The 16,986-nt window shown below is 37.3% G+C and overlaps 2 protein-coding genes across 2 annotated transcripts; both read right to left on the bottom strand.

The window, feature by feature from the left end:
- Positions 1–214: 214 nt before the first annotated feature.
- On the bottom strand, positions 215–7,058 carry LOC117304068 (gelsolin-like protein 2). The gene is made up of 11 exons (XM_033788559.1): positions 6,938–7,058; positions 4,752–4,929; positions 4,550–4,645; positions 4,109–4,180; positions 3,880–4,007; positions 3,480–3,588; positions 3,068–3,178; positions 2,725–2,897; positions 2,314–2,389; positions 2,115–2,210; positions 215–1,561 (listed from the first exon to the last, which is right to left on the bottom strand). The coding sequence occupies exons 2-11, from the start codon at positions 4,911–4,913 to the stop codon at positions 1,469–1,471; spliced, it is 1,116 nt and encodes a 371-aa protein (XP_033644450.1). The 5' UTR covers positions 4,914–4,929; positions 6,938–7,058; the 3' UTR covers positions 215–1,468.
- Positions 7,059–9,395: 2,337 nt separating this feature from the next.
- On the bottom strand, positions 9,396–16,645 carry LOC117304115 (gelsolin-like protein 2). Its single transcript, XM_033788616.1, has 11 exons — positions 16,508–16,645; positions 15,498–15,654; positions 15,028–15,123; positions 14,768–14,833; positions 14,377–14,504; positions 13,838–13,946; positions 13,156–13,266; positions 12,771–12,943; positions 12,448–12,526; positions 10,103–10,198; positions 9,396–9,886 (listed from the first exon to the last, which is right to left on the bottom strand). The coding sequence occupies exons 2-11, from the start codon at positions 15,633–15,635 to the stop codon at positions 9,794–9,796; spliced, it is 1,089 nt and encodes a 362-aa protein (XP_033644507.1). The 5' UTR covers positions 15,636–15,654; positions 16,508–16,645; the 3' UTR covers positions 9,396–9,793.
- Positions 16,646–16,986: the final 341 nt, after the last annotated feature.

Here is a 16,986-nt window from a genome sequence, read left to right on the forward strand (position 1 = left end):
AGTTTCACTTGAATGAGTTTCACTTGATTACGTAATACGTCCAAGGAAAAAGTTCTATAGGTGCATTTGAACTGGATTTTTTTGTTATGTAAATTCCATGACGACACTTATTAAACTCCCCCATGCATGATCACTTTCTACATGCAATTGTGCACACGCTCAGGAAATCTCAAGAACGAACAAAGAAAATGAAAACAAACAGAGAGAATTAAACTATAAGAACAATAACAACTATTGTCACATTCATTTTAATCCATAGTCTCTATTGGTGCACTCATTGATTTAAATAATTGCGTCTAATCTAATTCTTTTATTTTGATCTCTTATAAATTCAGATTGTTCATAACTGTCTGATTCTTATTTAAAATCAAAAGTTATTATACATCGTTACTATGAGCCTCAATGAATAAATGAATAAATAAGTTAGAGCTATATAAATAATGTATTGATATCATATAAGTTAGTCTGTAAGACACTTTCGGTGTTTGTGTTTATTTGGGTGTGTTTGTTTGTTGTGGTGCTTATTGCTTTATTGAAAGTAGAACTTAATGCACTGACTCGAGCGCAACGGTATACTTTTTTTGAGTTTGCGAGAGCTTCGATGAAATAGCGACTCCTGAAAATTGATTTGTAGGACCTTTTTCTGTTAAATTGCCAAAACGACTCAGTAAATGGTTGTTTTTATTGCAAGAGTTGTGCCTTGTTTGTGTGTAAACTAGTATACAATTTTGTCCATTTTCTGAAATGGAACGTAAAATATTTTAATGGCAAATTTGTTTGTGCGGTGTTAATTTTTTGTTTTATATTGTGTGGTGAATTACATTATTGTAATAATGCACAAAATACATTGGCCTTCTTCATATAGGCAAAACATTTGCACCTCACTGAAGTGTCTAAATATAACTATCTACCTCTGTATGCCAATTATTTTAGTAATAGCCACACAATTTACACAATTTTAATAAAGCCAATTGTGGTGAATGAACAATAATGGCTTATTAAAAACGACAATTAAACTGACTAAAAGTTGTCTGTATGATATTGACCCAAGTTTACCATTGATTACAAAGCACTTGATTGGACATGAGAACAAAAGAAGTCCATATAAATGAACTTGAAACACGTTGTGGACTTACACACGTCCATATAGTGCTTGTTTACAGTGTTAATGAATGTGTACGTCAAAGGAATGTCCACAGAGTGATTCCAACACAGAGCTGTTCAGTTTGCAGGCATTATCTCCCCAATGCAATTTGGGGAGAAAAGTACTACAACAAACTTAAGATAGAAAAACCCACTGATGTTATGGAAATCAACAAGGTCGGCCTTCGGTAACCTGGTGTGGAAGGGCCGAGAACTAAATGGGAATAACTTTCGAACGGTAGAGGGCAGCAGATACAAGAATAAAGTAAAGGGTTATGTGCGACAAGTCGGCAAACCATCCGACAATGCTCATGATGGCTACGATTTAAGACAGAGCCTTGAAGAATTCCGGCTTCTCGTGTCCCTCATTGAGGCACGTGATGGGAATAAATGGATGAGGAGTATCCTGCAGATATTTCTGTAATAAAAGGGAAAAGAAAAAAACAAAAAATAAAATGGAGAAAGTGACATAAAACTACAATGGTCCCGATGCAATTAGGTTTTCTTCAAAATCATTTTAGCGAATCAATTCATCCTCATTGAATGCTTAGTGTGATCTGAATATTCAAGCTTACGTGGGCATATGAATGCTTATTGTGATCTGAATATTCAAGCTTACGTGGGCATATGAATGCTTAGTGTGATCTGAATATTCAAGCTTACGTGGGCATATGAATGCTTAGTGTGATCTGAATATTCAAGCTTACGTGGGCATATGAATGCTTAGTGTGATCTGAATATTCAAGCTTACGTGGGCATATGAATGCTTAGTGTGATCTGAATATTCAAGCTTACGTGGGCATATGAATGCTTAGTGTGATCTGAATATTCAAGCTTACGTGGGCATATGAATGCTTAGTGTGATCTGAATATTCAAGCTTACGTGGGCATATGAATGCTTAGTGTGATCTGAATATTCAAGCTTACGTGGGCATATGAATGCTTAGTGTGATCTGAATATTCAAGCTTACGTGGGCATATGAAAAGGCGTTCCTCTTCTCAGTGGTATCGGCTCCTTTTCCGACCCAGACGTAAAGCTCCTTCGTGTTGTCCAAAATGAAGACATCCTGTTTGGAACATTAAGTGGATAAAACCAAGTATTAATGAAAGAACACCAACATGCACGGAATATAATATGGTTTCTCAGTTCATATTATTGGTTAAACTCACCGATGAATCAAGCTTTGACTTTGGCAAAGTTCCCTCAGCCTCCTTGGTGAAATAAAGCTTGTCGGTGTTTTTCAACCTGTTCACACGGGATACAAGAGGAATAAGAGGGTACACAATTGACAACCATTATGAAAAGCTACATAATTGAAGAAACAATGTTACACATAGGTTCGAGCTCATGTTGTTTAATAAGATAAACTCAACTTTTAATACAGAAAGTTGTTATAAATAATCCAGGCCACAATGAAATCATTTAACTTTTAGTTATAAACTTCTTGGAATTGATAACAAACGAACTTCGATAAAGTAATGCTGATTGCTGAACCCAAGACACTATCTAGAGAAAGGCCTTAAACTGCGATTACCAAAATGTTTCTCGAGACATCGAACTACAAACTAACATGAAAGTACCTGAAGAGGGCGGGCTTTGAGTTGTCCACTCCCACAGCAAAGTCTTCTTCATCCAAAGGATCATCAGCCAAAGCTTTCATGAATTGATGATCTGGTCCTACTCGGGCAGATTCCAGAACCTGACTAGTTGCTTTACCACGAATACCCTTCAATTTCTGCAAGTGCTGCATAGCCTATTATAAAGACAGGTGTTTTTGAAAAAAAAAAAACTTTTAGTTGATGTTAAATTTGTCTTAAAACAGTAATGTCATAAATCAAACTGAAACTAGGCAAAGTTGTGAACAGAGCATGCACCAATTTGTTTAACCAATCCATCTTATCGGACTCTATGAGAAAGGCTTACCTTTGTTTTCTCGTCCTTGTTGGCAGTCTCACCATTCCATTGGAAGATCTTCAATCCAAGATCCAAAATGAAGACATCACTTGAATCCAGTACGTGTTTGTTCAGAGGTCTCTGTTGGAAATCATTCATCATGTATTAACAAAACACGTCTCCCCAGCTCGTCTAGTAAAACTGATTTATAGCAAACCATGACTATTACATTTTATGCTAAACGTTCTCAATCAATAATTGCGTCTTCTGAATTGTTTCGTAATTAATAATTGGAACAGAAGTCAAAACTGTCTCGAAAAGCGGGAATTTCTAAGGTGTATAAAGAGATAGATGTAAATGGCACTACGGAATAAAGCTTGTTCTAGTACCCCAGGTTAGAGTGTAAAGTTGGGACTTTGGCTAAACCTTGAAGATCTCATACCTCTCTAAGAGTGACGTTCTTCTTAGCTCCCTTGAACTGCAACAAACGAGGGGTGTAGTTCTTAGGTCCAACGTGTCTGAAGCCAGTATCGGCACCACCCTCCATCTTACTACAACAAAACAAAATTAGTACTTTATTAAACAATATTGTGTTTCCAAACAACACTTAAAATTTTACCACTATTATAATTATTTTAATGAATGCAAGGTTAAGAAAGGCACCACAAGTGGGACGCAAAGGACCCGGTCAAGGGGGGGGGGGTGCCCCATGGATTTGAAACCCCTCAAAGCTGACGTATTTCTTAAGTTTCATAACATTTAAAATAAAAATTGAATTCTTTGTGAAATCCACTCCAGGTATTGGTTTAATATTATTGTTTCTCTATTGTTAGTGACCTTACGTTATTACAGCGAAGTAAGTCTTGAATAAATCGGACTCATAATCCATAACTTCACGATGCTGGACGGGTTTATCATCCAGAAGATGGTCCAACTCGACCGTCTTATAGGCTGCTGTACCGTACTCATCCTGCAACATAAAAATAGCAACATAAAAATAGCAAACTAATATCATCACGAGACCAAAACAAAGTGCAAAACTTACAACCAACCAACGAAGTTGTTTCTTACCTGAGTTGAATATTGACCGATCCAAAAGTGTACGTCATATAGCAGCTCCTCGGACTTGGAATCGGGCTTTTTCTGAGCGATTTCAAGAAAAGCAAATTGTCAATGAATAGACATTAGAATCACAAATAGATTATCGAAAATGCTTATGAATAAATTGTTCTGAGGAGTCGAGACATTCATCTTTATTATATTGTCCTTTAAACAAAAAGGTAACTTCCCAAATTTAAAGGATTGTTCCAAGTCGCTAAAAAGAAATTTATTGAAAATTGGTTGAGAAAATGCTGTTCATATAGTAGGCCAATGAAAGCGGCCGTTGTTTGAATAATAAATAGTTTGCGATCATAGTGTTGTGAGAGCTATTTTTCATGTTCAATTGTTATTAATTGCAAAAAGAAACTGCATTTTTTAAGTTTTTAGTATTTTGAAGAAGTTGTATCTTACATAAGTGTTAAGGATGATGTAAGAGTCTCCATTGAAGAAGCTGCCATAATCCTCCTTAGGCCAATGCTCCACCTTGAACTTATTGATGCGCCACACCTTCAAATAAAAGTCATGACAAAAGCAAGTTAAGTAAAACACCCAAACATTATTGAGGTATATTAGAACGTTTATAAGCTGGATGAAGAAGTGGAGAGTTAATGACCTGCAATCCGGGTTTCAGTCCAGCTCCTTTCCATGCCGCCTCAGTCTGAGCAGATTCTTTCTTGATGGACTTCTCAGTGTCTGACCCAAAGAGAGCAAGATTGGAGTCTTTCCAGTCATACTTCTTGGCCTTTACTAGACCGCGGGTTGGTGGAGCTGCCATGGTTACAGAACAGGGACTAGAAGAGGAAAATAATAGACATTACGTTTAAAAATATCTTCAACAAAAACTGATTCGTCAAATCAACATTAATATTATAATTAAATGTAAGCATGTCGGTTCAACAGCCGTGAGCAAGAGTTTGGGATATGGGATGGCTGTGATGATAGAAGACTTGATGGGAGTCAATAATGGCAATTGCTTCAAGACAGCTCACTCAGTCATACCTCAAACTCAGCATCAAGACACCTCCCATGGTCATACCTCTAGGTCATACATTAGAGCAAAGACCAGACCCGGTCAATCTCAAGATAGAATCGGGAAGCCTACGAAATTGCTGACATTTTTGTCACAGTAGTCATCACTTCCATGCTGGGATATTAGGAAAACAGATGTGAAGATGTACCCACACCGGCATTTGATTCTAACTTAATCATTTAAATCGTTTCGAATTATGTCAATTTTCTAGCTTGTTATTTAGCTTGAATACAAGTAGTAAACCAAAATGGAAATTGTCTGGATATATGTTTTAAATAATTTAGGTTTTAAACAAACCGAAATCTCAATTGGGCATCAGAAGTTGCAAGAAAAGAATGACAAACAAAAACTACCAGACTTTGTAAGGGGTGACTTTATACGTGGCGACTCTGTAAGGGGGTCACTTTGTAAGGGGTGATTTTGTAAGGGGTAACTTTGTAAGGGGGTAACTTTGTAAGGGGTGACTTTGTAAGGTGTGAGTTTGTAAGGGGTTGACTTAATGTCGACCCATGGCAAAATCGCGCCCTATAGCAACAAAGTCGCCCCTTACAAAGCCGCCCCATGACTTTTTATGGTCATTAATTTTTGGAGTTATTACCAAAGGTACTCCCTCACTATGTGACTCAATATAAGTGATTATTTGTTTTCATTGAACAGCTCACTTGAAAAACAATACGGTATGAAAACAAATAAAAACGATGTCACATGGGAACACAACTTGCCGGTGCCACGTTCAAGGATACACTTTTGCTGAAACCATAATAGCTTGAAGACACGACCAGACTTTGATTTCACTTTGCGACGAATTCCATTTCAAAGCACGTACTAAATGACCTAATATGGTAATTGGGTGCGGGTTACCATTCTGGAAGAAGCTTAGGTCTCATCCAGACCCCCCCCCCCCTCCAATTTGTGTGCATCGAGGTCACGATTCCCGTCTCAAACGAATCATGTTACAAAATGCGGTAACATAAAGGTCAGAATTATTCCACTTTCATGGAATATTTCACGAAAGAAAACAACTTTTAAAAACAACTTCTGCATGACCAGAATTTCGGGAAAAGTAATTTGTAAATAAAATGACCAGTTTTTAAACAAATTACTTTCAAAGTCCTATGTCTAAAAGTTTGTTTCTTGACGTCGAGCCTTTTGATGACGAACTAATATTATATACACCTAAAAGCAAAGCATGAGTGGGCGACAAATAACAGAAGGGGAGTACAACTTTTGTTTTCACCATCGCACAACTGTGTTTGTTTTTTATCTTTAAAAGACAGTCGCTTACTCCAAAATTTTAAAGAAAACAAATTATACTAAATTATAAATATTATTGTATAGGGGTAGGTGCAAGAGCTTTCTTGTTTGGTTTAGAAGAGGCTGGTCTTTTATTCTGTCTCCAAAAAGTTACGTTAGTTTCACAGTATTGTAACCATTTATTAATGTGTATATCTTGTAGTGGAGATTTTATTGAGTCCGACACATCCGCGATGCAGTTTTTAAAGTTTGTCCGGCTCGGGTGTTTTAAATATTATGTACCGCTGATTTAAAATAATAAATAAATAACTTTTAAATAAATAAATAACATACTGCCACGCCCCGCCTCTCTTCTTGCACAGAAAGCAAAAACCCCCTCATTAGCTCTATGTCCAAAATTATGAGCAAATATTTAATGTGAAAATCAAATCATTAAATACCAACTTTAACTTACAAAAATGCCGCCATCAGTCTGGTAATTAGAAACTTTTATACTGCTTTGTTAAAGTACATACCTTCTGGAGAAAGACGAGATCAGTTGAAGTAAAGATTTGTGGACTGCTTCCTCTACCAGCCAGAATCAAAACACTCAGACCAACTGCAGTGACAAGAAACCAACGCCCTGGAGCTGCAAGATTTGGCGCTGTGCAATTATGACATATTATATTTTAAGATGGTCCCTTAAATATCAGAAATGTGGAACCCAACGCTAAGGTATGGCCGGCAGATTGGACAATAAACCAATCCTGCCTTGAAAAGCAACAATCTTTGATTTTGTTTAACCATTTTTCGATTGTTTTAGTCTATAGATAAAGATGATACAATAAAACTCTAACATGGGACAATTTCATTTCAAAATGAGATATCGCCTAGAATGCAGAGCGATTATGTCCACGCAGGGAGAACAATCCCCAATATGAATACACAATCTGAGAAACGTTTCAAACAGTAACTCTTCTTAGATTCATTTTTTTAGATCATAACTGATGTTTTTTGTTTTATACATAACCACATTACTTCGAAGTTTTTTCAAAATGCCTTATATCGAAAGCTACTGTATAGGCTTCTAATAACCAAAGGTTTATTGGTATTAATTAAGAGTGATTATTAAACATCCCTTAAATGAGGTTCACACACAACATACCATCGCTCAAGACCCAAATAAATTTGTTCTAAACTTTTAAATAGACAAGTTTTGCCTTCCATACCGATATGGATATACAGAGAATGTCTGTTGCATTCCGATCTCGAGGCACATGTTTAAAGTATCTCTCAATCTTACTCTGTTAATGGATCCCTTCATGCTCATGAATTATGTATAATTGTATGGTGACAAAATCAAATCTTAGCCAACCAAATCGTTGATTTTCAGAAGAGGCATAAAAGAGGAGCTATAAAAACCGTTCATTTAAATACAATCACAGCAAATTGGATTGAATAAATGAGCACCCGATAGCAGGGGATGTAAAAACTGTTAAGTTGTTAAATAGAAAAAAATACAAATAGAAAATTCTTCATTTTGTGATTAAGCACTCGTCAATGGATTTTTCTGTCCACGTTTCGGCGAGCGCACTATAGAGATTATCTGCATCATAAACAACAATACAATTAAATGACAAGTACATTTTACAAACAATCAGTGACAAAATAGTTTTTGTTTTGTTGGACAACCTTTTTCCTTTAATACCAAATAAAATCCGATATGACATAAATTAATAGCAAAATATATATAACTAAAGCTTCCTACACACCGGGTTCCAATAAATTGACCTACCTTGTTAAAGTTTGACCTACAAGCGGCTAGGCTTTCAAATTAAGTTAAAAAGTGAAAAGTAACTGTTATGGTGATAATTATAAGTCGTGCATTCAGTGCATCAAAATAATGGGGAGTGAGTAGTTAGTTGAACCATTTTAATTTGTTAAAGATCCTTATAATTTATGCGCATTATGTGTAATAATCAGTAATAGGATTTCTTCTTACCAGTGCAAAGAAGCAAACTTCAAAATAAGCTCCAAACATTCAGGATAGGTTCCATGCCATTCACAGCAATAATAATTAGAATATCAAATAATAAGACTATAGTTTCATGCAAGACCTGGATACGTGAGGCATGGAGGATCACTTAATTGGAATGTATTTTCCTTCAAAGCAAAATTGTTCTGAGATTTGGTTTAGACTTTACATAACTTTCATGAAGATTTTAAGTACATCATTTCTTTAAAATTACTCTGATAATTGTATGGCAAGTAGCACTTTTAAAGTTTACCTAAGGCAATCATGATTATGTTTCTTTTAAAAAAGTTATTTAATTTACAAACATGTGTATTCTTCTAGAAAAGATTGTGTACCTTTAAAACATTCCCCTTTAATGTCACAAACTTGTTTATAAGGCACTTACGCGGAAGTATTTAGCAAAAATTATCAACAGATTCGTTGCTTTTTTCTTTACATCAATTTCCGATAGTAAACACAGCTTGCTCGGCCAACAGTTGCAAGAGGAACCAAAACAAAAGAAACTAAAACAAATTACCTACAAAAATAAATGGATGAATGTCTCAAAATTAAACCTCCCCACATAAAAGTGTAAAACCGTGGAATGTCTGTTACATGAGTGAACTTTAGAATCATACATGGTTGTGATGGTACTTTGGTTAATTGCAAATGATAAAATAAGTCCCACATTTGTTAGGGATACATTTGAACATTTCTTATCTGGTACAAAAATAAAAGTAAATTTTTCACTCTGTTACCCTGGGAAACCAGACGTTTTCAATTTTTGGGGTGTGGGGGAACGGATACAATTTGGGAGTTATCTTTAAATGTATCTAACTGTTCATTTGGACATTTTGAAAGTTGGATAAGATGCTGGGTTGTTTTTTTTATTTTATTTTTTTATTTTTTTTTCTTATTTATTTATTATTATTATTATTATTATTATTATTATTTTTTTTTTTTTTTGGGGGGGGGGGGGGGGGGGGGGGGGGTGGTTTACTACTGTAGTGGTACACCACTACCTGTAGTGGTGTCTTACTATCTCAACAGTCGTAGGGCCATTGGTGGAAATGTGAACAAGTTGCAAATGGAAGACATTGTGTAATTAGTTTATCCGCTCTTTGAGTGGAGGTTGGAGGTTGGAGGGAGATTTCTTAAAATGGCAAAGTGCTAACAATATATATCTAAGATGAGTTGTACCATGAAAATAAAAACATGTATTTCTTTATTACACAGACTACAATTAATGCTCCCCTTTTCACCTTCAAGAAATAACTACTGTTGTTCCTTTCCTTAACCAAAAGCTTAGCGATTATTTTGCCTTCAACTTTACAAGGCATTCTCATGCATTATTTTAGCCTCAACTCTACTAATCATCCTAAGGCATGATTTTAGCAAATAGTGCCGTCTCTTTTCCTTCACTCACCACAGTGACTGGAACAAGGGGATGCTGGGTCTTCATCAAGTAGTTCTGAAATAGAACAATAGAAAAAATCATTCAAATATTTGGCATTGGCGTATTGAGAAAAGAAAACCAACTTGTTTAAATACAATCGGCTAGGGGCCTACTTGTGCCCTCATCTACAAAATGGAAATATCAAATGTAACCATGACAAGATTAATACTATTTATTGAACAACGCAAGCAATTCAAATGAGCGCTTTGTTCCGTTGTAAAAAATACTTACATGGGCATAAGACATGGCATTTTTCCTCTCATCAGTACTTGCTGCTTGTCCAATCCATGCAAACAACTGCTTTCCATCATCAACAAGAAACACATCCTGGTTGAGAGAAAAAAAATATAGACAGAGTTAGAGATACAGATGGATTAAAGAGAAAACCCAAACTAAGATAAGTCTTGATGTCTAACTGGGTAATAGAACCACAACATGTCTAGTAATAATCCTTGACCAGGTGACGAGAAATGAAAGGAGGACACATAGACAGAGTTAGAGATAGAGATGGATTAAAGAGAAAACCCAAACTAAGATAAGTCTTGATGTCTAACTGGGTAATAGAACCACAACATGTCTAGTAATAATCCTTGACCAGGTGACGAGAAATGAAAGGAGGACACATAGACAGAGTTAGAGATAGAGATGGATTAAAGAGAAAACCCAAACTAAGATAAGTCTTGGTGTCTAACTGGGTAATAGAACCACAACATGTCTAGTAATAATCCTTGACCAGGTGACGAGAATGGAAAGGAGGACACATAGACAGAGTTAGAGAAAGAGATGGATTAAAGAGAAAACCCAAACTAAGATAAGTCTTGATGTCTAACTGGGTAATAGAACCACAACATGTCTAGTAATAATCCTTGACCAGGTGACGAGAGATGAAAGGGGGAAACACAGGGATTATTAAGGTCCAGTCTAAAAGTTGTTCAATTGCATTTCTAAGCTTCAAAACAGTCCAGCTTCCAACAAAACTGTCTTGTAAAGGTTTACAGGAACACGAAGAGAGAGGGCATTCAATTAGAAGGTTTATAAGAAAATAAAGGGAAGGTCCTCCAGGAGAGGGCATTCAATAAGGAGGTGTATAGGAAAATAAAGGGAAGGTCCTCCAGGAGAGGGCATTCAATAAGGAGGTGTATAGGAAAATAAAGGGAAGGTCCTCCAGGAGAGGGCATTCAATAAGGAGGTGTATAGGAAAATAAAGGGAAGGTCCTCCAGGAGAGGGCATTCAATAAGGAGGTGTATAGGAAAATAAAGGGAAGGTCCTCCAGGAGAGGGCATTCAATAAGGAGGTGTATAGGAAAATAAAGGAAGGTCCTCCAGGAGAGGGCATTCAATAAGGAGGTGTATAGGAAAATAAAGGGAAGGTCCTCCAGGAGAGGGCATTCAATAAGGAGGTGTATAGGAAAATAAAGGAAGGTCCTCCAGGAGAGGGCATTCAATAAGGAGGTGTATAGGAAAATAAAGGGAAGGTCCTCCAGGAGAGGGCATTCAATAAGGAGGTGTATAGGAAAATAAAGGAAGGTCCTCCAGGAGAGGGCATTCAATAAGGAGGTGTATAGGAAAATAAAGGGAAGGTCCTCCAGGAGAGGGCATTCAATAAGGAGGTGTATAGGAAAATAAAGGAAGGTCCTCCAGGAGAGGGCATTCAATAAGGAGGTGTATAGGAAAATAAAGGGAAGGTCCTCCAGGAGAGGGCATTCAATAAGGAGGTGTATAGGAAAATAAAGGGAAGGTCCTCCAGGAGAGGGCATTCAATAAGGAGGTGTATAGGAAAATAAAGGGAAGGTCCTCCAGGAGAGGGCATTCAATAAGGAGGTGTATAGGAAAATAAAGGAAGGTCCTCCAGGAGAGGGCATTCAATAAGGAGGTGTATAGGAAAATAAAGGGAAGGTCCTCCAGGAGAGGGCATTCAATTAGGAGGTGTATAGGAAAATAAAGGGAAGGTCCTCCAGGAGAGGGCATTCAATAAGGAGGTGTATAGGAAAATAAAGGGAAGGTCCTCCAGGAGAGGGCATTCAATAAGGAGGTGTATAGGAAAATAAAGGGAAGGTCCTCCAGGAGAGGGCATTCAATAAGGAGGTGTATAGGAAAATAAAGGGAAGGTCCTCCAGGAGAGGGCATTCAATAAGGAGGTGTATAGGAAAATAAAGGGAAGGTCCTCCAGGAGAGGGCATTCAATAAGGAGGTGTATAGGAAAATAAAGGGAAGGTCCTCCAGGAGAGGGCATTCAATAAGGAGGTGTATAGGAAAATAAAGGGAAGGTCCTCCAGGAGAGGGCATTCAATAAGGAGGTGTATAGGAAAATAAAGGGAAGGTCCTCCAGGAGAGGGCATTCAATAAGGAGGTGTATAGGAAAATAAAGGGAAGGTCCTCCAGGAGAGGGCATTCAATAAGGAGGTGTATAGGAAAATAAAGGGAAGGTCCTCCAGGAGAGGGCATTCAATAAGGAGGTGTATAGGAAATAAAGGGAAGGTCCTCCGGGAGACTGGTTGGTTTTTATCCTTTACTTTCTCTACTTCTCCATATTCAACCAGAACCCAATAAGGAGGAGACAAAAGATAACAACATACCTTGGAACTCAGGAAGCTCTTGGAGAGTTTGCCTTCAGATACAAGACTCATCTCTAGGTGACCAGTCTCGTCAGAAACACTACAGTATAACAGAACAAATAAAACACAATTATGGTATGGAAATATTCACTCATCTATTCTGTAAGTAACATTAAGTATCACTAACAGATTAAGAGAAAAGGGAATAAGAGCAAGTTGTTACTGCAAACCTAAAACCATAAAAGAATAGACAATAATGAGTTATAACTTTACACTACAGTTTTCCTCTGCGGATTTCTCTTTGATAAGTATATAAAAAGGATAAATATCTCAGATCACATTACCGGAAAATGGCTGGAGTGAAACTGTCATCAGCTTGCTCAGCCCCCTCAGATAAATCCTCCTCCGAGAGACTTGAGTAGAACTTATGGGTGGAGGAAACGTCACCTTCATCCAGAGTTTCAACTTTTGGTTTACCGCCACGCTCGGATTTCAGTTGCTGCAGATACTGAACAGCCTGTCATGAATAAAACAATGTGTAACTTCATCAAAATGGCATCAGTATTTTCATAATGTTTTAATGTACTGGTGAAATGTTATGACACCAGCAAAAGAGTTATTTGTAATGTAGGTATATAAGAAGGAGATGGTGAAATGTTATGACAGGTACATTGCCAGCAAAAGGGTAATTTGTAATGTCGATGTAGGTTTATAAGAAGTAGATGGTACCTTAAACTTCTCATCTTTGTTGGCTCCTTTTCCGTTCCATTGATAGATCTCCAACCCAAGATCCAGAATGAAGACATCATCCGACTTGAGAGAAAACTTGGACAGGGGTCTCTGCAATAAATAAAAAGGGTCAACAATAAATGCATTTACTTTTATCCACAAACCAACACCCAAAAAGCTTCACACAAGCGTCAGTACTGGTGCAACTGTACATAAATATTACATCCCAATTGTAGGGAATAATGCACATGTACAGTGACTCTGGTTACAAGGTCACTTGCATTTGTCAATATGTCTTTACAATAGAAACGTTGTGGCGCAGCTATATCAAAGGAAAAACAACAGTTGTTTAGGTTATGAAACATTAACATCAATAGTTGTTAGTCTTGAAAATTACAAGTTTGTTTGTGAACTTTGTAGGCCTAAATTTGCTTTTGCATGTTTTGGAGCTCCTGCATGGTAATCATTAACCAAGACTGGTCTCCAAAGTAACTGTTTAGCAAATGAAACAATATATTTTAGAAAAAACGTTTGATTTGCTGATTTTTTACTTATTTGTTCAAATTTATACATATTTTTCACTTGGCAATGTTTCGATGATTGTGGATATGAAATTGCAATAAAAGACATTATAGTACCCAGCTGAAGAAACACAAACATTAATATTTGAACAGATTTATACCTCTTTTGTTACGATACTTTTTCTGGTTCCACTGAAATGAAGGAGTCTTGGCTGATACTCTTCAGGCTTCACATGACGAAATCCAGTGTCTGCTCCTCCATTCATCAAGCTGTACAAATTAGAAATAGTATAATAATTCTCCCTCAACTGAAACTCAACAAAGAACAAAAGAACCCAAAAGCCAAAGCACTGTTATAAAGTAATTCAATCTAGTTAAATGCCATTTTCACACTGTATCTCTTATCCATGTGGAATACAGCCCCATTGAGACCACAGTACTTGTTTACACCATGGTTACCCCAGCCCACTTTCACTGTGTTCCTATTACAGGGGGTTCCTTTTACCGCTAACCCACTACTCCAGAACAGGGATGGCTATTCCCTACAGGGTATGCCCATTTACCAGGGCAGGTAAGCGATCATAGGGTGAAAAGGCCGGCTGTTATTCCCCAGGGAGAAAGCCCCGGTGAATAGAGTAGTGTGAAAAGGGCTTATGCCCTCTGTTGTAAATCAGACAATTCAAATAGGAAATAGACTTACTTGAGGGTTTGGAAATATGACATGAACATTGCCGATTCATGGTTCATAACTTCACGATGCTGCACTGGTTTATCATCAAGAAACGTGTCTAACTCCACTGTCTTGTAGGCAGCGGTCCCATACTCATCCTGTCAAATACATAACAATCAAACAGACCAAATCAAGTTATCTTTTACCTCATGTATGTTCAAATTTCCAAAGATGAAACCTACTTTGTTTCTATGTATCTCATCGGTTTAACATTGGAAAAACCTACTGGTGAAACCTATCCTTGAAACAAATGGATTTTATATAAAACAAAACATTGTCCCTGCAACCTCAGCATTGAAACCAACACTATAACAAGTGATAATGCAGATTTGTCTTCTGAATTCACATTAATCAAACTGACCTGTGAAGATGATGCTCCAATCCAGAAGTGAACATCATAAAGCAGTTGGTCATTCTCAGGTTCTTTCTACAAATAAGACACACACAATACTACTCGTTAAAAGTGTCCGACAAGCAGGTACTAACTTAACTGACATTATTTTGGTTAAAGACTTGGGATCTCCTGTTTAAGATGAGCATTTTAAGAAAAGTGAATAGAAACATGAAGTGGGGCCATTAAGCTGAAAGGTGCAAGAGAAAATAATGTCTTAATTTACTTACGTAAGTATTCAAGATGATGTAGGAATCACCATCATAGAAGCTTCCATAGTCTTCCTTGGGCCAGTGGGTAACTTTAAACTTCACGATACGCCAAATCTAAAACAAAATATTGAAACACACAAATTGTAGATTTATTAATATAGTGATCGATGAAGCTGTTCTTGACCTCAGTTATTTTGTAAAACTCATTTATTGTCCATTGTCCCCTTCAAGGCATCTAATGGAGTAGTTTTTGCTTAATAAAAGATCACATTGTTTTTTTATGTAACTATTTAGTTTTGGACTGACAACATTAGTCGACTAAACAGAAATAACATGCATGAGCTAACGACAACAGCTCTGGACAGGGAGGCTTGGGGAGAGTTAGTTTCTCAGACCACAACGGGATGGCGGATGCCCTAATGGAGAGAGAGTTAGTTGAAGTGCTACCACTACCTTCCCTTTTTCCCTTAACATTCTCCTTAATTTACCTGAAGTCCAACTTTTTCCCCAGCTCCTTTCCAGGCTGGTTCAGATTCAGCCGATTCTTTCTTGACTTGTTTCTCAGTGTCTGAGCCAAACAGAGCAAGATTCGAATCATTCCAGTCGTAAGTCTTGGCCTTCTGCATTCTCAGGTTTTAGTGATTCCTATTGCAAAGGGTTAACAGAGGTACAATGAAGTTTTATATTTTATCACTCAGAAAATGTTTATTCCCAGCATGTGTTAAACTTAACAAATTAATTTTATTGTTTGATGTAGGGCTACTTGACCTAACAAGTCCATTTCAATTCAAAACAAAACTTCATCTGTGCATTGACATAATAGTTTGAAAGATTCCCCCAGGTCCCGGGCATTCACCACACCTCCATGGCCACACCAACATGCATTTAAATTCAATGTGTGTGGGGGTGGAGGGGGGGGGGGGGTGCTTCGCTTTCTACCATTGTGTAAAGTGCAAATGTATAGTGCAATGTCATGTGTATTCATTTCTCTATGGTGGTTAATTTTGTCAAACATTGTGGGGAGGTCTATCCTCTATGGGTCATGTAGGTTATCAGCAGACTGCACTTAGCAGACTGCATAAGTAAATCAATCAGTATACATTCTATAGCAAGGAGGTCTGCATATTAAATAGGCAAATGCACACTGCACACTGCACAGATGAGATTTAATTTAATTTATAAACTCATCGATTTATAAAATAAAATGTAGTATTGTGTCCTTAGTCCCATAGATAATAATGAATATAGCTCGATGTCGGGTCTAACAAGAAATAATTCTCCAGATTCAAACCAATTCCATGGGTTAAATTCGTCGTAGAGCTCGACATGGATAAATCATGTTTCGAATTCGATGTTTTAGTCTTGCCCAAAATAAAGTTTGTTTCCCTCAAATCAACAGAATCAGTGAAGTCCATGTATTGTAATGAACTTTTCTACAAACTAAACATCTTTCGGAGAGGCACCTATACACCTCCATGGATGAAGAAAACGTACTCACCTGTTTTATAAAGTCAAGTTTCAACGAACTGAAAGAAGGTCCTATGCTGAGCTACTTCGTCTTACAGTGTTATGACGCGTCCGATACCCCTTGGCTTTGATGCTTTGGTAAAGGTCGAGCTGGGACAACCACTGCCTGCTGTTGTACTATGCGCATGCACCTGTTATTGCAGTGCGCACTAACCATACAGACCGTATGCCAACACAACCAAAGCCAACGCCCATCAATTACGTCATGTATGGAATGTTGCAAACAACAACTTAATAGTAAATGGTTCAATATACTGTGGTCCGGTTGCGGGGGTTAGGCTTGGGGAAGTCGAGGGGAATTATTATGGAAAACAAACATCATTCTTTTGATAAAGAGTTTCTGCACAATGCTCGCTTTTGCTACAGGTTCTATTTGCAGGAACTTTATTGTACAACCCACGGAGCAATCTAACCCATTATTGACAAAATGATTCAGATAACATGTGCCGC

Source organism: Asterias rubens, chromosome 20 (genome assembly GCF_902459465.1).
Source record: "Asterias rubens chromosome 20, eAstRub1.3, whole genome shotgun sequence".
NCBI classification, from domain to species: Eukaryota; Metazoa; Echinodermata; class Asteroidea; order Forcipulatida; family Asteriidae; genus Asterias; species Asterias rubens.

Coding starts and splice junctions, on each gene's coding strand:
- LOC117304068 (XM_033788559.1), bottom strand. CDS start 4,913: ATGGCAGCTCCACCAACCCGCGGTCTAGTAAAGGCCAAGAAGTATGAC. Junction 2,211..2,313: donor AGTCAAAGCTTGATTCATCG/GTGAGTTTAACC, acceptor TGTTCCAAACAG/GATGTCTTCATTTTGGACAA. Junction 1,562..2,114: donor ACGCCTTTTCATATGCCCAC/GTAAGCTTGAAT, acceptor CTTTTATTACAG/AAATATCTGCAGGATACTCC.
- LOC117304115 (XM_033788616.1), bottom strand. CDS start 15,635: ATGCAGAAGGCCAAGACTTACGACTGGAATGATTCGAATCTTGCTCTG. Junction 13,947..14,376: donor TCATATTTCCAAACCCTCAA/GTAAGTCTATTT, acceptor TAATTTGTACAG/CTTGATGAATGGAGGAGCAG. Junction 12,944..13,155: donor ACAAAGATGAGAAGTTTAAG/GTACCATCTACT, acceptor TATTCATGACAG/GCTGTTCAGTATCTGCAGCA.